At 35.2% G+C, this 22,187-nt stretch overlaps 1 protein-coding gene and 1 pseudogene across 1 annotated transcript in view; both read left to right on the forward strand.

The window, feature by feature from the left end:
* CCDC178 (coiled-coil domain containing 178) overlaps positions 1 to 22,187 on the forward strand; it is a 397,121-nt gene that overhangs the window by 243,863 nt on the left and 131,071 nt on the right. The window contains exon 18 of the mRNA XM_064578794.1: positions 7,579 to 7,728. Within this exon, the coding sequence (XP_064434864.1) occupies positions 7,579 to 7,728 (150 nt within the window). The remainder of the gene's footprint in view (positions 1 to 7,578; positions 7,729 to 22,187) is intronic.
* On the forward strand, positions 16,275 to 16,419 carry LOC123853355 (U2 spliceosomal RNA; annotated as a pseudogene).

Below are 22,187 nucleotides of genomic sequence, written 5' to 3' on the forward strand. Positions count from 1 at the left end.
GACACAGTATTTAACTCAAGGTTAAAATTTAAAGTTTACTTAATAAGTAGTAAATTTATAGGAGTTATTATTACTGTGGTTTATCACTTACAGAGGACATACATGTAATCATGTAATTGTATAAATCATGTATTTTACCTTGAAAAAATTCACTGGGGTATATAGATTATGTGACACCAATTTTTACTCTCTTTTCTTATTACATAATTTGTTTCTCTGATCAGTTATATTGGATACTTTGAGGGACATGCATTATATTGAAGAAAACTGGTCAGATAGAAATTCAATAGCTAATGTAAATGGCATTTGTAAAGCATTTCTTAAAGCCATTGAGTAGTTTATAGGAGAAATGCTACAGTCAACATGGATGAAAATATTCCCTTTTTTAACATACACCCACATTGATCATGTGATTTTAAATATTTAACAAGTATCTGTGTTTCTAGGACAGATTTTCCCTGCTGATAACACAGACAGGACCCTGTATATGAAATATATTCAGAATCTGTTTTTAAAAAAAATGACTCTTCCTTGGAACTTTGCTCATCACTTTCACTAGAACTGATACCTCATGGAACTGCTATCATTATTTGGATAGGTCTTTTATCCTTCTTCATGTATGATGTATTCTGATGTAGTTAGCTTTGTGAGTGCCTCAATTCCCTTATCTGATTGCAAGCTTCTTCAGCCCTGAAATTATGTATTTTTTCATGCTAATATCAATAATTCCCGGTCAAATATATACAGTGAACAGCATCTAAAAATAATAAGGAACGAGCAGGGTTAATACAGAGTATTAATACTCAATGGATACTTCTCAGTTCTTTAAGAGGCAATGTCATAGTATCCATTGGTAAACTTTATGAGTAAATTGACAGCAGCTACATTTGTAACCCCATCAGGGAGCTAAGATAAGGAGTCCTGTATGTTGTCATATATATATGTAGTCATGTGTGTGGGTGCTAGAGTGGGGTAACTAAAAAAGTATTCCCCTGGACAAGGGCAGGGACAGGGCTATTTGACCTCTCATAGTGTCCCCAAGAGTGCTTTGTGTATACCAGTTGCTCAGTAAGCATTTTGAATAAATTAGTGAATAGAGAGCATTTTGTCAAACATGATAATATATAGAGTCTGAGGCATGTAACAACCTTGATGAAGAGGACTGATTTGTTCATTTAAAAATCAAGAATATTCAAGACTAATTATCAGAGAACTCGTGTTGGACAAGAGACTGGTTTCCATGGCAGCACAGACAAGGAAGTGGGTCCTGGGAGAGTTAGAACAGTTATTTGCTCCTTTGAGGCTTCAGGGTATTGACACATATCATTCTTACAGACTTGCTCCTTGGAAACACTGGGGAGAACTCTCATTTTCTGTAGTAATTGGTGTATAGATTTTAAGGGAACAGCAATACAATAATGCCTCAATGCACATAGTAGGTGATGCACCTAATAATGTATATGCTTTCTCCATGTCTGTTATATTGTTAGAGAATTGGCATGTATTTTAAGCATTTGTGTTCACCACACTAATTCCCATGAATCAAAGGGAATGCTTTTGAAGTGACAATGTTCACAAAGAGACTTCAAGCCTCTAGGTCTCCTTTATTCTAGTCTATCCCCTGCACATTCCATGAATCAGTCTCGGTACTGTTGCCTACTTTAATAATATCAAAGCATCACTGCTTGCAAACTGCTAATCCAATGCCCTAAACTGGCAGAGATGTGCCAAAGGCATATGTGGGGTTTTAATAGTATGTTATCAATGGTTTAATGCATGAGCATATGTACAAGATCACGTGCTACTGAAACACTGGTGCTTGGAATGGAGCATTATTTACGATGCTTTGCATCAGTGGGATACTAAATATATGGCTACTTTTCATTGTTTCCCTAGTAATATTTTAAAGCCTAGAGATAACAGAACATTTAACACAATCCATGAAAGCCTAATTCACAAGTCATAGGTAACAACAATCCAATAGTCCTAAAGGGGCCATAAAAACATTCCTCTCGATTGACTCACCCAAGTTTGCTCAAATATATATTGACCCATGTAGCAGGAGAGTTCTGATCCCTGCCAAATAAAAGACTGTTCTAAGATTCAAATCGCTGATTATTTTTTCTATGAGGCCTTTTCTGACCCACTCCCCCACCTAGTAGAGCCAATTCCACCTGGTAGAATTGATTACAGATACTTCAAGAAATACCTTGAATAGACTTGTTTATTCTTCTGCCTCCTCCTACTCTAGCCTCTAATCCCTGGTGAAAAGGGTCATATTCTGCTTATTAATCCTTGGGGTAGCCATGGAGCGGGACCCAGAGAATAAACTTACTAAGGGTTTGCTAAACAAATGATTGAATGAACAAAAGGTAAATATGAGTATACTCTGGAGTAAATTGATCAATGAATACCACAATACAGTTTTTGTTTTCTGGGAGTTCTGGCAGGAAGTCAATCCTTTGCAACCATGAGACTCCAGAGAGTGTGGTGCAATCTGTGTAAGAACATGGACATATGTGGCACTAACAGCCAGCAAAGCCCCGGTGGGATGCATAAAGAGCAAGGAGCTGTCCGCAATAAACTATTAATAACCAAGAACCAGGCGATGACAGATCATCAGAAAAGATCACCTGAGGCAGCCACACATGATCATATCAGGATGGGACACTTAGAATTAGAACTGGGTCAAAGATGACAACTCTTTTACAATATGTAATTATAGCCCCTTTGCCTGGCAAACTGGATCCAAATGCCTGTATTAAGAGTAACTGAGGGTATAGAGGACGCATTACCATAAATGTAGGTATGGACACTAGGACTATTTTAATAACATTCAAGTCTTTGTAAATAACTATGTAGGTCTTCTACATATATGTGTACAGTGCAAATACTTTAATCATAAGCATCTCTCTAGAATATTTGGATCAAGTTTCTTTTTTGTAATCTCCTTTGCCATTAATCCATCTTAAATTTTAAAAAAATGTTCAAATGTGTTTAGATTTTCTCTAGGATAAGTGTATCTGGCTGAACTTCCATCAGGGTCAACAGGTAACATTATTGCATCAACCATAGTCCAGAACTGTGCAGGCCTCAGCTGTAAAAGTCTATGCACTTGGGCACTTGGTCTTGTCAGTGAATGCATCAGTCCTAATCAAATCATGGAATATGGAATCGTGTAGGTAACAATAGCAAACAAACAAAAACAAAAGCAAAACAAACAAACAAACAAAAAAACCAAGAGACTGGTTATATATAACCAACATACCCATATTGACTTACAATAAAAAGTGGTTTCCAAGGAGACCAAGTTCTAGTGTCCTTCAGCAGCTCATTTTATTTATGTCAACAAGCTGTGTGTTAGCCAGATTATAAAAAGAGAGTTGCTTGGTGGAAGTAGGCTCAGAACAAGGTAATTCTGTTATTTGTTTAATATCATTAGGTTTTATAAAGACAGTGCTGTATAGTGTTGAGTGCTGGCCCATGTTTACAAAAGAAATATATTGGATGGTAAAAAGACTTGGGCTTTGCATCCAGCCAGTCTGCCTGGATGCAAAGCCCAAGTCTCCACTTAATATGTGTGTAATCTTGCACAAGATGTCTGGGTGTTTCAGTTGCCAGGGTTGCATAATACATACCCCCAAACTTTATGGCTCATGATTTATGTGCCAGAAGTTTGAACAGGATACAGTGGAGCCTGCTTGTCTCTTGTCTCACGCTTTCTGAACCATGAGCTGGATGACTTAGAAGCTAGGGATTGGAATCATCTTCAAATGACTCATTTTTTCATGGATGATGCTGACTGTTCTCTGACACCTGAGCTAGGGCTGTTTACTGGACCACCTACACTTAACTTCTCCTTGTGGCCTGGATTCCTTACAATATGGTACCTGGTTCTAAGGATGAATGTCCCCAAAGAGAGGCCAGCCAGAAGCTGTGCGTTTGTTTGTTTGTTTGTTTGTTTGTTTGTTTGTTTGTTTTAAATAAACTGGCTTCTTTAAAACCAGCTTTTTTAATAAACTAGCCTGGAAAGTCACATAGTATCCTTTCCACCATACTCTTTTGGCTGGTGAAACCACAAGTCTGCCCAGGTACAAAGGAAAGAGAAATAGACTATGCTTCTTGATAGGAAGTAACAAGACTCTGGAACAACATGTGGAATGAGAGTATTTCTGTTGCCTTCTTTTGGAAAATACAATTTGCCTTACTTGACTTTTGTTGCCTTTGTTTCCCTATCTGTAAAATGAGGATAATAATGTAACAACTGAGATGATTGCTGTTGTCTCACTTCTTTCCATTGTGTGTGGAATTCATAAGCCCACATTCAAGTTCAGCCCTATTTCTAAGTTCTTGTCTCTATGTCACAGGGTGAAACATAAATAGATGAGCTACTGTTTTGTCCAAAAGAACCCAGTTCTCTAATTATAATTCCCTATTCTTTATTTGCCCAGTGTGAGAGGGAAAGAGAAGGGAATTCCCTATTCTTTATTTGCCCAGTGTGAGAGGGAAAGAGAGCGAGAAAAACTGAAGATGGAGGGAAAGTCCAAGATGAAATCCATTTAAATCTTATTTAAAAAATAAGAAGGGTCAAATAAAGAAGAAAATGGAGAACCTACCATTTGTATATCTTGGGGTCTCAATCTGCCTTCAATTTTGAACATTTTTGGTGACAGAAGGAGAAGCCAGTTCTTTCTTTAGGTATGGTTTCTCAATACTTTGGTGTATCATGGGCTAATTAGGTAACCCCAGAAAAATGCTATGTATAATTTCAAGGGGTTCACATACCTTGTGAAAGTCAACGATGCACCCAGAGAAAAAACTCTTGCTAAGGCTGGACAGTGTGGTATATCTTTAGAATAATGTTCAGTGCAAAAACATATTGTGTGAGTGCTCTTTATATACTTCTTTCAAATCTACCTCTCAAGTAGTATAATATCAAGTAATATAAATTCTACATCCTAATTATATATTTGTGTGATTTTTAATATAAATCTTTCCCACAAGACCATCAATTTTGGAGATTCACCATTATATCCTAGAGCTTGGGATATAGTAGTTATTAAATTCAAAGTTTTGAATAAGTAATTAATGAAAATGAATGAATGAATGAATGAAATAACACTGTAAACTCAGAGCACAATTATTTTAACCCTCAGAGATCGCAATCAGATTTTTCTTTGATGGTTTTAGGAACAAAATTTTTTTCAAGCTCACATTTAGCCAAGACCTTAAGTAGAAAGATTCTACTGGTAAGATTCAGCTGGATTTGAATTTAAAAGCGTGAAAAGTCATCTTATTTCTCTTGTTAGTTTCTTCTTTCTTCTCACCCTTTTATTATATTTCTGACCCCAACTTTTGTGCCCTTGTTAAATATCTTCTACTGTTAATCTTTCATAAGCTCTTCACTCCAGTAGTGGTAACATTATTCCCATGGACATATTTCCACCAGTATCATTCCCTCTTTGTTTCATTCACATGTAATAATACTATTGGTTAAAATTAAACAAGTCAAAGTTGTAAGGTTGAACCACAGTTAAGCATAAAAAACATTTTCAAAGAGTGTCAGTAGAATACCATTATTTAATATTTTTATAAACCTATAACTTCATCGTGCACATCTGAAGGTCACTGACTTTCAGGAATAGGTAGTGAAGTGACAAATTCTTCTATAAATTCATTATTGAGAAATGATAATGTAAAATGTAAAAAATCATGACTGATGTAACAATGTTTTGAAGATTCATTGACATAACTGCACAGTTTGATTTCTTGGTATCTAATTATGGCATATAAAGCAGTAAGAACTGGTGTCATACAGAAATTGAAGGTATATGAATTTGGAAATAAAACTGCATTTTACACAGTGAGCAAACCATAAAGTACCAAATATATCCTCACTAAAGTTCCATTAAACAGGCTTGATGTAAATCCCACAACTTTTCTACCACTTCTCTCAAATGCAATGTTTATAGTAACCATCTAGGGCTTGAAAGAAATGTAATTGAGAAGTAGAATACCTCAAGTATCAGGGTTGTGCTTACGTTAAATCAAACAAACAAAAAAACTCAAAATGATTCCTCCTCCTACCTTCAGTAGAACATTTATCAAAGATCCAACTGAATTACTTGAGGCTTAGATTTTAATAAGTGTTAAGATATCAAAAAGAACTGTAACCATTTTTTTTCAGAATTATCCCCACCAGAGTAAAATACTCATATATATTTGGTCCTCCTACCAAAAGATAATTCTGTGTGATTTTAGATAAGTTTATTAGATAAAAGTTTCTAAAGTTTGAAACTACTATGCCAGAATTAGGACAAGGACATTTAAAATGGTTCTCAGTTCATCATTTTGGCTTTTTGAAAAACAGCTATGACATAATATTCATCATTAGGGATCAATATGGATACCAGGCTTTCATGAGAAATATGTTTATTGACCTTAATAAATCTTCAAGTGTGTAAATACAGAAATATTTGTACAGGCAATTTTCTGCTGAATTGCATTTCGTCTGCACAGTCTCGTATTGCAATATATTTTTAAACAACTTATACTAAAGGTTTGATGTGAGAGCAGTTTTTTCAAGGAAACATTTTTAATTGCTTCACAATGGTTATTTTTATATCTAGTTATTTAATCATCATTATCATCATTATGATTAATCCACATTTATGTGTTTTGTAAACTTTTTGCTACTATAAATAAAGTTTTAGTGAATAAAGCTTTTTGCTTAGAATAAATTTCTATAAAATGAACTACTAGATTAACAGGTTTGAAAATATTTAAGGCTGTTGATAAATTCTGTATTTTTTGAAGCACCAGAGAAAACTGTATGTGCTACAAACATTAAAAAGAATCAACAACTAGACTGAATTCACACATCTAATTAAAAATGATAGCCCTATTTGCCAATTGGTAGCCCCGAATTTGCCAATTGTTAATATTACAAAAGTTATATTCTAAGGGATTTGTATTAGATAATACATACATTTATTTAGTCATGAGGGGGTGTTATAAAGTTCTCAACTACTCACAGATTTAACCTTTAATATAGCTAAAGTATAGTAGAATCGAATAATGGCTCTCTCATGGTACTTCTAAATGTTGAGTTCCTTGTCTTTGTCTTTTACCCTTTAATCTTCTGTGTTTTCAGTGAGTGTCACCACTCTGAACCTCTTGGAAATAGGATTCTAAGCTTCCAAGTGTCTTCTACCTATTTGAGCGTTGGGGTTTGGGGAAAGGAGAAGGGGGTAGTAAACTGGAAGAAGGCTCCTAGGAAGCTGAGTGGAGCATCTCAGGACGGATTACTTCCCAAGGCATTGTGGAGGGAAGTCTGGGAAAGAGGGAGAACAAAAATCAGAGATACTCTGGTAAATCACTGTTCAAAAAAGAAAGAAAAGAAGTAAGTGAATCAAGAAAGAAAATTATTAAATCCAAGGAGGATATTGGTGTCAGAGGAAGCACCTTTTGACTTTATTTTTTTCTACAATATGTAATATAATATTTGTAGATAATTCAAATGATGTTGAAAAAATTCAAGAAAATTAAAATGACTTTAAATATATATTTATCTTCTAGAAAATACAAGATGATTCTCTAGAAGAAAATCTACGTTTAGCTCAAGAATATCAAAAATTACAGACTATTTTCTTAACAGAAAAGGACAATTATTTCAATCTATATGATAGACAGTTATCACTTGATGCTTCAATTCGAGATAAGAAACAGGTAGGTTTTCTTATTTTTTTTAAATAATGATTTACTTGACATATGTACTACAAAAAGTAACAAGTTGTCAGTCATGGGCTCTCCAATCTCATGGTGATCCTTTATATGCCACCAAATGGCATGTGTTCTTCTTGTAGAGTTTTGTTTTATGTTTTTATCAACTTTGAAACTCAATTTTGAATAGATATGTGAGAAATGAAGGAACTTCGTGTCTAATCCACCATTTTATCCTAATTTTCTTTATTATAACCTGGAATACCAAATTTTTAGAGTTTATAGATTTAGATATATTATCATAGACTTTGAATTTCATTTTTATCTATAGGTAGCTTTTCATGATATGCCTCAAAATCTTCTTCATGTTTTATGGGCTCCAAATGTTGGTTTCTATTTTCTTAACAAATATGAGTCTTAATTAGAAACTTGGTTGACCCTTTGTAGTTACTGGAAATCAGTAGAAATTCTCATATATATTATAAAATCTTCTGTAATAGTAAAAATAGAAAAGTAAAACACATAATATATCAGAAATGAAAAAGGAAAGCGAAAGCTCCATCACTAGTGTTAAGATATGGCCACTTCCTCTGTATTCTTCCCCAGATACTCATTGGCAAGAAAAATCATTTCCCTTTGAATTTTTGTTTCTCCCCAGAATCTAAATTTCAAAATATAGAGGCATGATTATTTTTTTTTAAAGGTTTTATTTATTTATTTGACAGAGAGAGACACAGCAAGAGAGGGAACACAAGCAGGGGGAGTGGGAGAGGGAGAAGCAGGCTTCCCGCTGAGCAGGGAGCCCGATGTGGGACTCGATCCCAGGACCCTGGGATCACGATCAGAGCCGAAGGCAGACGCGCTTATCGACTGAGCCACCCAGGCGCCCCGAGGCATGATTATTTTTTAACAATCTACCTAGTCCTAAGAACCAGTAGACTGCTAATTAACCTTTTTTCCTATTGTCACCCATACTACTCTACCATAAATTAGTTGTTTAAAATTCCAGTACTGGGCGCCTGGGTGGCTCAGTTGGTTAAGCGACTGCCTTCGGCTCAGGTCATGATCCTGGAGTCCCAGGATCGAGTCCCGCATCGGGCTCCCTGCTCGGCGGGGAGTCTGTTTCTCCCTCCGACCCTCCCCGCTCTCATGTGCTCTCTCTCTCTCTCTCAAATAAATAAATAAATAAATCTTTAATAAATTAATTAATTAATTAAATAAAATTCCAGTACTGTACTTATCCCTCCTTATTGTGGAATATTTGGAAGATAGAAGGCCAGGACGTGAGTGCAATCTCTACCACTTACTAGCTCAGTGATCTTGGCAAATTATTTATCCTTTCTGACCTTAGTTTTCTCATCTGTAAAATAAGATATACCTCAGAGGAAAACTGATAAGGAATAAAAAGGAGACATCCATAGTTATTTTGAAAACAAAAGGGTACTATGCAACTCTAACTATTACATTGATCTGGTATGCTGCTTATAAACTCCCTTATGTTTCCCATCCATCTACTCTCGTGTGAGTTAAAGTTTCTGAATACATTGAAAGAAAGAGTGTGTATTTTTCTTTTAAAATTAGAAGCAAGATGAAGGTAGATTAAGAAATAAATGTGTGTGGGAGAGAATTGATAATATAACTATATACCAAAATCTTAGTGTCCTCAAACCACGTGCAGGATTCAAAGAAAGGACATCAATGGAACATTTGTCCAATCACTTCATGCATTTGACATTGTTATTGAGGTTAAACATGTTCTATTTGTTCCTGATAATTGAGGAGGAGAAAATAATCAATGGCTATACTGTATTTCCTTTTCTAACCAGGAGGGAAACAAAAATAAATTTTATGTATACTTGTTATCAGTTTATATAGAATCCTTTGGTGGCAAATGATAAATAGACACCTGCATAAATAGTGAAGAACTTATGCCTTTAAGAGAGATCCATAACACCATATTCCCATAGTAAGAATAAAATTGTCTTGATGTTGGAATTAGAGCAAATCATGATTCAGGATTAAAGGAGTGAGACCCTGGTATGAACAGACAGTGAGGTATGCTAGGAAATTGAGTTTATATTTGTGATGATCCCTCAAACGAATCACTTTTAGCACACCTGTTTCAGGGAAACTTTCAAAGATTTATTTGTACTTCCAATCATTTTTCATTTCCATCCTTCAGCGATGGAGGTCATTAAGTGCAGGCTGCCCTTGTCAGTGTCATGTAGGATCAATTTGCTGCAATGGACAGAGAGGCCTTATTGATGCTGTTAAATCTGTCAGTGAGAAATCGTATGTCATTAGCGTCTAATGCACTGCTTACAGGATGGAATTTGGCCATCAAAATGGAAAAAAACCCTTTAATATTTTAGTCCATTTCTTTGATATTGCATCATTTCCCATATTATATATATGTATGTTTTAGTCCTTTGACCAGTTTAGTTTTGGGTACACAAAAGCACTGTTCAACCTCTGATTTCCTTGTTTAATTTCCTTGTCATATAAAGTGGATCTCACTTTAAGGAATTTTGTGTATTATTTTTCTGTTTCCTGTTTTATAATAACTTCATTGCTTCTGGGCATAGAGTCCTTTTGGCATGGTAAATAATTACATTTTGATTTTTGTGCTTCTTATGGAGTATTATTCTCTCTACACAGATTTCATCCTTTTTTGTATTTTTAGGCCAAGAGTAGCAAAAAAAAGCTTAATGGAGGAATAAAACAAGTTAACTATAAAAAATAATGTCCCTTTCCTTAACACAATTTTATATACAGATGGTTCAAATGTTAGAATGCTATAGTATTACTCTTGGTGATAAAATTATGTCTCCTTCCTTTGCACATGTTACTTGATACTTTCCTGTGCTTTAAATTTTTGAAGTGATGAATATTTTCCCCTTTAAAAATCAGAAACAAACAAAAATGACTGTACAAAATTCCTGTTTTCCCTGTTCATGGGTAATGATAGAATAGAATCCAATCTAAAACTTTTCAGATCTCAAAATTTAAAATAACAATAAAGGGGAATAAAAGAAAAATATCTGAAAAACAGGTTGTGCTTCTTTGTAAAAATACATTTTCATTATTTTCATTAAAATATTTAAAAAATGTTTTTCTTTTTTAAAAAAATATCCATGAGTATGTTGATAAAATCGTGTGTTTGTTTTAATTGCTGTCTCAAATTCTTCAAGTCTGCAAAGAAAGGTAAGCTAAGCAAGCATACAAATGTTGATGTGTTCTGTTGGCTGAAAACATGATCCCTTTCAAAACTGGTTAAAATGTATTTTTAATTCTTTTGTAACCCACTTGTGAAGCTTAACCTTTGCCTATTCCAGTTCTCAGTACTTTCAAACTAAGGGAATACAAATTATTACAGAATCAGTCAGCACTTAACAAGCACTTATATGGGCCTGGTATCTGTGCCAAGCAGTTTGCAAATATTATCTTTGTAATGTCCATTAGTAATCCTCTAAAATTTTTTATTATTATTATAATCATCTCCAGTTTAAGATATGGAACTGAGATTGTGTCACAAGGTAATCCAAGTAGAGGGAACTGACTAAGATAGGAATCAAACACAGGATTTTTAAAAACCCAACCCATTTCATAACCATGACACTACGCCTCTACTATAACATTATTAAACAATCCTATACTGTCTCATCAGTCTTTATAAAGCATGTAAAAACCAAATCAGTCATGCATTATGTCGCTAGTGTCCAACTGAAACAGATTATTTGATTCACTAATTGTTTTTATAATTTTATCTCATTGAAACTGCTTTTTCAATAATGATTTTCTTGTGGGGAAAGGTCTACCACCTATTTAATTAGAAATTATTTAATTTTCATAGGGATTATAGATAAGTTTTGCAATTCTAAAATTGTAAAATTTTTGAACTGGAAATGCCTTTAGAAATTTTACCCATCTCCTTAAAAATAGAAGATTATTTCACCCAAAACCATAAGATACCTCGGAATAAAGCTAACCAAAGAGGTAAAGGATCTATACTCTAGGAGCTACAGAACACTCATGAAAGAAATTGAAGAAGACACAAAAAGATGGAAAAACATTCCATGCTCATGGATCGGAAGAATAAACATTGTTAAAATGTCTAAATGCTGCCCAGAGCAACTATACCTTCAATGCCATCCTGATCAAAATTCCAATGACATTTTTCAAAGTGCTGGAACAAACAATCCTAAAATTTGTATGGAATCAGAAAAGACCCTGAATCGCCAAGGAAATGTTGAAAAAGAAACACAAAGCTGGGGACATCACGTTGCCCGATTTCAAGCTATATTACAAAGCCGTGATCACCAAGACAGCATGGTACTAACACAAAAACAGACATATAGACCAATGGAACAGAATAGAGAGCCCAGATAATGGACCCTCAACTCTATGGTCAAATAATCTTCAACAAAGCAGGAAATAATATGCAATGGAAAAAAGACAGTCTCTTCAATAAATGGTGCTGGGGAAATTGGACAGCTATATACAGAAGAATGAAACTCGACCATTCTCTAACACCATACACAAAGATAAACTCATAATGGATGAAAGACCTCAATGTGAGACAGGAATCCAGCAAAATCCTAGAGGAGAACATAGGCAGTAACCTCTTCGACATCGGCTACAGCAACTTCTTTCAAGATACATCTCCAAAGGCAAGTGAAACAAAAGGGAAAATGAACTTTCGGGACTTCATCAAGATAAAAACTTCTGCACAGCAAAGGAAACAGTCAACAAAACAAAGAGGCAACCCACAGAATGGTAGAAGATATTTTCAAATGACACTACAGACAAAGGGCTGATTTCCAAGATCTATAAAGAACATCTCAAACTCAACACCCAAAAAACAATCAAGTCAAAAAATGGGCAGAAGACATGAAGACACTTCTCCAAAGAAGATATACAAATGGCTAACAGACACATGAAAAATGTTCATCATCATTAGCCATCAGGGAAATTCAAATCAAAACCACATTGAGATACCACCTTACACCAGTTATAATGGCAAAAATTCACAAGGCAAGAAACAACAAATGTTGGAGAGGTTGTGGAGAAAGGGGAACCCTCTTACACTGTTGGTGGGAATGCAAGTTGGTACAGCCACTTTGGAAAACAGTGTGGAGGTTCCTCAAAAAATTAAAGATAGAGCTACCCTATGACCCAGCAATTGCACTACTGGGTATTTACCCCAAAGACACAGCTGTAGTGAAAAGAAGGGCCATATGCACCCCAGTGTTCATAGCAGCAATGTCCGCAATAGCCAAACTGTGGAAAGAGATGAGATGCCCTTCAACAGACCAATGGATAAAGATGTGGTCCATATATACAATGGAATATTACTCAGCCATCAGAAGGGATGAATACCCAACTTTTACAACAACATGGATGGGACTGGAGGAGTTTATGCTAAGTGAAATAAGTCAAGCAGAGACAGTCAATTATCATATGGTTTTGCTTATTTGTGGAACATAAGGAATAGCATGGAGGACATTAGGAGAAGGAAGGGAAAAATGAAGGGGAGGAAATCCAGGGGGAGACGAACCATGAGAGACTATGGACTCTGAGAAACAAACTGAGAGTTTTAGAGGGGAGGGGAAGTGGGAGGATGGGTTAGCCTGGTAATGGGTATTAAGGAGGGCACGTATTGCATGGAGCACTGGGGGTTATACGAAAACAATGAATCATGGAACACTACATCAAAAACTAATGATGTACTGTATGGAGACTAACATAACATAATAAAATTAAATTTAAAAAAAGATTATTTCACACACAAAAAAAATTAAAAATAAAAAGTAAAATAAAAGAGTATTTCACAACTGAGGAACCTTAGGGCCATAGTGGCCCAGTGATCTACCACATACACAGTTAATTAGAAAAAAGTTGGCCTAGGACACAGTTGTCTTAACTTACGTTCAAATATTCTCTCCAACCAACTGTAAAATGAGCATGTGCTGTGATATTTTTCGAAGGTTTGAGCGGACCAGTAGTTGAAAAGTTGTAAGAGTAACTGCAGTGGATATGCTCAGATTGGAGCATCTTCTTTAAGCAACCTGAGCTTATTAAGGAATCATGTAGGGACATAAATCAGAGGACTACTTTGGAGGTCTAGGGGATACTTCTGGGTCTCACAGAATTCATTCATTCATTCATTCATTCATTCATTCAGTTATTCAAATAAATTATTAATCATCCAGTGTACTGACATACTTTGTTTTGATATAATTAAAGGTACAGGAATATGCCACCTCAACTCAGCTGAATCCTGATTCCCAGAAATGAAGGGATTCTTTTCTAGACTAGAGCATAGAATCAGAGCACAATATCCTCTCTTTACTCCACCAATGGAAGAATCATGAATTTTTGCTGTCTAATCTGTATCACCTAGGTCTCAATAGACGTTTCCATTTTAAATTCTCAAAAAGATTGTATCATCCATAGACTTCATTAGCATGTTTTCTCTTCCCTTTTTCAGTTTTTAAACATGGGTTTCCTGTAATACTCACTTTACATTGATTTGATGAGGAGTCAAAGTCAATTCTAGCAATAAACAAAATTATTTTCTAAAGGAATGTGAAAGCGGTTTTAGTTCTCTTTTTCATAAGTACTTTATATTGCTTGTTATCTTGCATATATTAAAAGTAGGCTTCAGGTAGTGATTTTTGAGTGCTTGTTTCAGTGTAGATGGAAATTCATTTCTTTGCTAGGAAAATCATAACTCCTTAATAGTTTTGTCACGTGCATGCACACATGCACACACATACACTTGTTCAAAAGGAGTTGCTGCACTTTATAGACTGATAAGCTTGCATTAAATTTCTACTGGCCCTTTTCCCTGAAGAACTCTCAAGAGATCTCTGAAGAGCTTTTGTGATCCTAGACGGAGTAGACAGTTGATCATCTGTTGTTCTATCCCAATGAGTCTCCCTTCTGTTGTCCAAACTCTGACAAGAACACCAAAACTTAAATGTTTATTTCTGGCTAATACTTTAGAAAGGTCAGCTTGGCCTAAATCAAACCAGTTCTTCAGTCTAGTACCAGTTTTGAGTGCATTTTAGATTTATACATCTTTTAAGTAATTTTGAGAAGGTGATCTAGTGGAGATGCACAGCAATAAGCAGCTTTTTAACGTTAGTGAAAGCTTAAAAGTGGTTTCTAGAGTGTGGTGGGATCCCTGATATATCAAAGACACTCATAGTAAATTTTTATATATATGATTGACCATTGAACAACACTGGTTTGAACTGCATGGGACTACTTACACGTAGACTTATATATATATATATATATATATATATATATATATATATATATATATATATGGAAAAAATTTTTTGAGATTTGTGACAATTTGAAAAAACTCACAGATGAACCATATAGCCTAAAAATATCATAAAAATTAAGGAAGCTACGTATGTCATGAATCCATAAAATATATGTACATACTAGTCTATTTTATCATTTACTCCCATAAAATATACACAAATCTATTCTAAAAAGTTAAAATTTACCAAAACTTATGTACACAAATTTACAGACCACACATAACACAATTTGCAGCCTAGAGAAATGTAGACAAACAAAAAGATGAAGTATGACATTATAACTTCATAAAATTAACTATGTACTGTACTACTGTAATAATTTCATAGCCACCTCCTATTGCTATTGTGGTGAGCTCAAGTGTTGTATCTGCTCGAAAGGCCCTGTGAATGCTTATCATCTCTGTGTGAGCACTTCCTCTCTCCAGTAAATTGCTATCCTAGTAAAAGTGATCTCAAGATATATGAGTACCTGGCAATGCCTGGAGACGTTTTTGGTTATCACACCTGGGGGGGATGTTGGAGGGGTGTTTCTGCTATCTAATGGGTAGAGGCCAGGGATACTGCTGAAAATCCACCCCCCCCCCCAAACACACACACCAAAAAATTTTCCAGCCTAAAATATCAATAGAGCTAAGGTTAAGAAACCCTAATATATATATAAAGAGATTCAGATACAGAGACAGAGATAGATGTATTATATATTTATCATATATAACTATATATATGGCACACTGCATACTATATCCCCCTTTTAAAATCCCAAGCCACATGTGCATATTAAAGATTCTGAGAAATCCCATTTTAAGAAGCCTGTTGACTCTGTTAACCCTGAATTTCCTGTGATCCCTGGAACCCTTTCTTAGGAAACCTGTTTACATCTGACCGTATTTAGTAGATTAAACCTTGCAAAATATTATTCTACAGAGAAATTGAGAAAATTTAATGTCATAAAATCATACAGTAAGGAAATTTTGCTTACATATAATTTTTATAAAAAGAAGTAAATAAAGTATTCTTTATATTACCTATAAAGCCCTAGAAAAAAACTGGAATATTTTCAAATAAATAGGTTATGTTCTTTGGAATCCATACAGACTTAGAACTCTGACTTTAAAAATGCCATAGTGTAGCTATAAAATGAAATAGTAATTTTTAATCACCCAAAGACCATGTTAAAAAATTATAATAAAACAAGTAAAATGTTTATAATATGTACCTCCTTGGCCTTTTGGCTAAGATCAAGTGTAGTATCTGTTCTTATCAGTTTAATAGGTATATTTTCTACTTAGGCTTCTCTAATGTATGACTTAGAACTGCAATTGATTTGCAATTCTGTGAGATTATCAGTACAATGATTTTTTTAGTTTTGAACTACACATATGCATCACAATGACATAAACATTTGAAAAAAATGCTCTTGTAATCATCTTTCTCCAAATCTATGGAGCTCTATCTTATAATCATTTATTAACGTGAGTATTAATATAGGAAATGCATATTCATATACTAAATGTTTTCTCTAGGTATTTTTGTTCTTTTTCCAGAGTTTTACTCTTATTGAAAGTGGGAAGGAATATCTATGGACAACTTATTTATCCCTCTGAGCCTCTGAAAAAATGGAAATATTAATGTCTCCCTAGAAGGATTATTGTAAAAAGTATATCATAACAGTTAACATTTATGAAGCGCTAACTATGTATGAGGCACTTTGCAAGCTTTTATATGTAATTTTATTTATTTAACAACCCCATGGAACATAAATATATATTTTAAATAAAAAGCACCTAGAATAGTTTTTCACAAACTATATATTTTGCACATGGAAGATATGACAATTGATATTGTTATTATTCTTTAGATAAACATATCCCTTACTTCTTATACAAAATCTTGGTGGCTATACTATTATGAGAGAGCTTCTAGTCTATAATAGGTATAAAATAGTTTATGCGACCTGAGAATATAGTGTGAATTAAGGAGAGAGAGGACAGAAATACAGGGTAATAGTGACATCATGATAATCACTTAGAAACGTACGCAGGTGCTGGAAGGAATAGAGCAACAGACAAACACCTAATTGTTTAGGTAAAGCTGACAGAGGGTTACAGAATAGAAAATCTTATGTATACACACATACATGAGAAAGTATGAGGGATAGACTTGGCAGTAACTCATGGATTAGTCAGAGTTACATCCAAATCTTATACTAAAAAACACCGTTAGAACATATACATTTATTAAAAGAGCCCATGCACAATACTGTAACAACTGGAAATTACCTAGAGATAACCCAAAGAGGAAATATGTTATTAGAACCTTCACGAAGAAGTCTGTAAAATCACAGATGGAGAAGACAACAGTAAAAACAACACATACCATGATGACACTCAGTATTTTAATTTGATGGGATCTGGCATCTTCACATTGCAATTCTAAAGCAATTCCAGACAAGCTACAATCGCTTCAGTTGTGACACAAGTAAACAGTATTTTATTTACATCCACATTTCCAGAGAACATATTTTGTACATAGTGGAATGTGTTCTACTTATTCATATTCTTTGTACACCTATGTAAACCTGATTTTCCAACTAGAGAAGAAGTTATTCAATTTTCAGAGGTTCCTTAATTCACTAGGCACTAGATCACAAGTTATATTTCTTTTGTTTCCTTGAAATGGGCCTGAGTAAATTAACACTACCAAAAATATATAATTAATGTACCTGTACAATCTGACCCCTTTAAGTGTTTGTTAATAAATGACTATGGAAAAATATTGTGGGCAGATAGGCATTAAAAACATTTTCCTTTTGTCAGCTAAAGGGTAACTCAAATAGCTTTCCTATCAAAGTAATCCTGAATATGACAGATTCCTTTTTTAAATCTTATACTATTCCATCATAGTAAATCACCAATTTAAAAACAAAAACAAAAACATGTACACACAAGCCAATATGCTAACCGAGAAGAGGAAAGAAATAATGGAGTGAATAAAATAGTTTTAGAATTCTGTGAAGTTGTGTCAGATATAAAATCATTTTCAAATTATTTCCTTGGGTGCTGGTAATCAGAATTGTGTGGTCTTTCAAGGAAAAAATCCTCATTTTAAAGATATGCAATGTACTCATAGGTTATTGAAAAAGTATATAAAACAAAGCTACTATCTGCATTGATGTACATAGAAAAAGAGCAAAAATGTTATCTGTAAAAGCAGAAAAGAATTTGGCCTGCTTGACTTTTTGTATCAAGCATGCTACAGCAATCTTTTGATTCTAATATGAAACTATAGTAAGGATCATTGCACTAATGCATGAGGATTTGTGATAATGTTGCAGAAATTTTACTGTCAAAACTGAACTGCAGTGTAATGACTTTTGTTATCATGGTTTCTAATAACTATTCAGCATGAATTGACCCTACATATGTTTTGCTGCAATAATGTGTCAGTAACTCAAAAAGCTAAAAAGGAAATAAAAAATAGTCAATACGGTACTATGTATGATTTCATGATAACCTTTCTCCATTCTGGCTATTAATATTGTTAAAACAATTGTAACACAGACACCATGCAAACTACAGGATCACATAGAAATAAAAGCTTAGACACTTTGTGACAGTTCTGGCCAAATATACCTTAAAAGTGCTTTACAAGAAAACGGTTCTCCTCTGTTCACACTGAGAACTAGGTACTGATTGATCCCTTACACTTTGGAGTCTGTTACTCTCTGCTGTAGGGATGCTTTGATATGTTTCTCTTCTTTTCCTTACAATGTGTTTTAGTTTCTTCCCCCTTTTATGAGATTCCTCTCTCTTTCTCTCTCGCTCTTTTTTTCCTTCTTTCTTTATTCCTTTATCTTTGCATCTCTCCATTGGAGGATATTTTCACTGGAGCATCTCTTTGTTGCAATAAATAAGGGAAAATAAAAATAACCTACTGCACACCTCCTGTGTGGCTGCCACCATGCTATGCATTTCAAGTGTAAAGCATTGAAGCCTGCACCTACAATAATATAGTTACCGATAATGTTCTCATTATTATTCTATTCTTCTTATTTAATTTATAAAAACTCTATGGAGGGGCACCTTGGTGGCTCCGTCGGTTGAGCGTCTGACTTGATTTCAGCTTAGGTCATGATCTCAGGGTCCTGGGATCAAGCCCAGTGTCAGGCTCCCCACTTGGCAGGGAATCTGCTTGTCTCCCTCTCCCTCTGCCCTTCCCCCCAGTCATGTTCTCTCTCTCTCTCTCTCTCTCTAAAATAAATAAATAAATCTTTTTTAAAAAACTCTATGAGACAATGGTGAATATTCTAATTTTTTCTTAGGAAACTAAGAGCTACTGTAACAAAATACCACAGACTGGGTGGCTTAAATAGTGACCTCATTTTAACTAAATTATCTTTGTAAAGAGCTTATCTCTAATTACAGTCCCCACATTCTGAGGTCCTGGAGGTAGGACTTCAACATATGAATTTGGAGGGAGAGGAACAGTAAAATCCATAATAGGTGCTTTGTAATTTAAGGCCACACTACTTGTCTGTGGAAAACAGTGCTGTGATTCAAACCCAGGTCCCTTGGGCTCAAGCTTATGGACTTTCTGCTATTCCACAGCTTCTCTTATATTCTTTTTTTCTACCCTGCTCAACCTATTATTCGTCCTGTGCATCATTATATCTCTTTAAATGCAAAGATCTTTCAATTATAAGGACTTTGTAACATCTGTGACACCAGGTGTATGATTAAGCAGTGCCTAGTAATGAAATACTTTTTGATGGAGAGATTTTATGGTTTTGTACAGGAAATAGCAGATCATTTATGTTTCTCATCAGTGGTCAGAGATCCAAGCAGGAAAGTTCTTTTTCCAACTAAACGGACTTTAAAATTCCTCTCTCATTGCATCAGACTGAAGAACATGTATTTATCAATGCAGATGAACCTAATCACAGAGACTGCAATAGAAATTAGGATGAAGATACAGGCCATACATGTTAAAAAACAGAGAGAGAGAGAGAGCAGCAGCTGCAAGAGGCAGGCAGCATTTAGCAAAGAATGTAGAAGGAAGGGGCTCCTGGGTGGCACAGTTGGTGAAGCGTCCTTCTCTTGATTTCAGCTCAGGTGAGGATCCCAGAGTTGTGGGATGGAGCCCCATGTCAGTCTCTGAACTCAGCGGGGAGTCTGCTGGAGATTCTCTGTCTCTCCCTTCCCCCTGCTCATGCTCTCGCTCTCAAATAAATAAATCTTTTTAAAAAAAGAATATAGAGGGGCGCCTGGGTGGCTCAGTCGTTAAGCGTCTGCCTTCGGCTCAGGTCATGGTCCCAGGGTCCTGGGATCGAGTCTCACATCAGGCTCCCTGCTCAGCGGGAAGCCTGCTTCTCCCTCTCCTACTCCCCCTGCTTGTGTTCCCTCTCTCTCTGTGTCTCTCTCTGCTGAATAAATAAATAAAATCTTTAAAAAAAAAAAGAATATAGAAGGAAGCAAAGCCTTCTGTGGAAATTTGATAATAAGAGCTTGAGATTCTGGGAGATATGGTAGCATGAGTAGGTTTAGACACATGTATACACATGCATGCATGCACCAAGGTGCCAAGAAATAATATAATAATCACTGCTGAAAGGATAGGTGGCTGACAAATACACTGTACAAGTAGAATTTCTCCCAAACACAACAGAGTTGTAGGAAAGAATATACGAAGGATACCAAGTGCTGATAAATGGAAACTCACATTCTTTTAAAAGAGCACTGCAATGTGACAGTAGGCAAAGGAAGGAATTATGGGAACACCACCTCCCCAAATATCTTCCTGTATTGGAAGCATGTGGGCCAAGGTAAGGACTATCATAGTGAGTCCCCCTTTCAGCTTAACCGAGCTTCTTAAAAGCAATCTCCCCTAACTTGGATGAGATCTTTCTTACCTGGAGGTGAAAGGACTGGAGGTATTCCTCTTGGTTATCTGTGGATAGTTTATCTGAAAACATTGTTACATTTGTACACCAACAGCAGTGTAGCACATGTGTGTGGGAGAAAGGCCTGGGGCTGTCCCAAATAAAGAGCCGGCTGGTTGTGGGTCTTATCTCTAGTGATGCCTCACCAAGTTTTAAATTTCAAGGATAAAGAAAAAATTCCGGAAAGGATCTATTTAGAAGAAACATATGATACAGAGGGAAATTATCACACTAACCCCAGACTTAACATTGTCAATGTTTTATGACAGAAAACCATTAGAAAAATATCTACATAGATGTACAGAACAAATTAAGGCACCCAAGAATGCTGAATCTAGGCAAATTATTGTTTATGTGATGAAAACATAAAGGTATTTTCAAATGAGCAAACTAACAACAAATACAGCAAGTTAAAAATCCAGATGGCCAATAAACATAGGAAAAAATGCTTCTACCTCTCTAAAAATTGTATACATATAAATTAAAATGAGGTACAAGTTTTCAACTCTGTTTTTAGAAAATCAATAAGATTGATTACATAGTGATGGTAGGGGTGGTAGGAAAAGAGGCATTCATAAAAGATGAGAACTCTCATTTGTCCATAACCAAATTCACCAACCTACCTATATCTATTCCACAGTTGCTGTTCTTCTTATTAAAATTGAAGTACTTCAGCTCCTGATATAAATAAGGCCCTTCAGTTGTGCTCTAAAGCCATCCTTTCACCTTTTCATAGCCATCATCCATACAACTTTCCCATCCTTCTGTATCTTCAGATTTTTTCCCTCTCCACTGGACTATTCCCATCATCATACAAACATGTTGTAGTACTTACCACCTCAGAAGCCCTCTTTTGATTCCACATTCCCTAGAGCCCTCATTTTTATTAAAAATTTTGGAATGAGTCTTCTACATATACAGTCTTTACCTCATCACTTCCCATTCTCTTCTTTGAAGTACCACTTGTCAATGACTGCCATAATGTCAAATCCAGTAGTATATATCTGGTCTCATCTTGCTCAATGGCTCATAAATATTTGTTCCTGTTGACCATTCTCCTTCTTGAAGAATCTTTTGCCTTGGTCATGATACCGTGGTCTCATTTTTTCCCCCCTCACTGGACAGTCTATATCTCCTGTATTGACAACTTATTCTGTTCAATTGCCAAAGGTTGGGGCAGTCCAATG

This window comes from Mirounga angustirostris, unplaced genomic scaffold, assembly GCF_029215605.1.
Source record: "Mirounga angustirostris isolate CCGP_5_RB_7025 unplaced genomic scaffold, mMirAng1.0.hap1 SCAF_14, whole genome shotgun sequence".
Taxonomy (NCBI): domain Eukaryota; kingdom Metazoa; phylum Chordata; class Mammalia; order Carnivora; family Phocidae; genus Mirounga; species Mirounga angustirostris.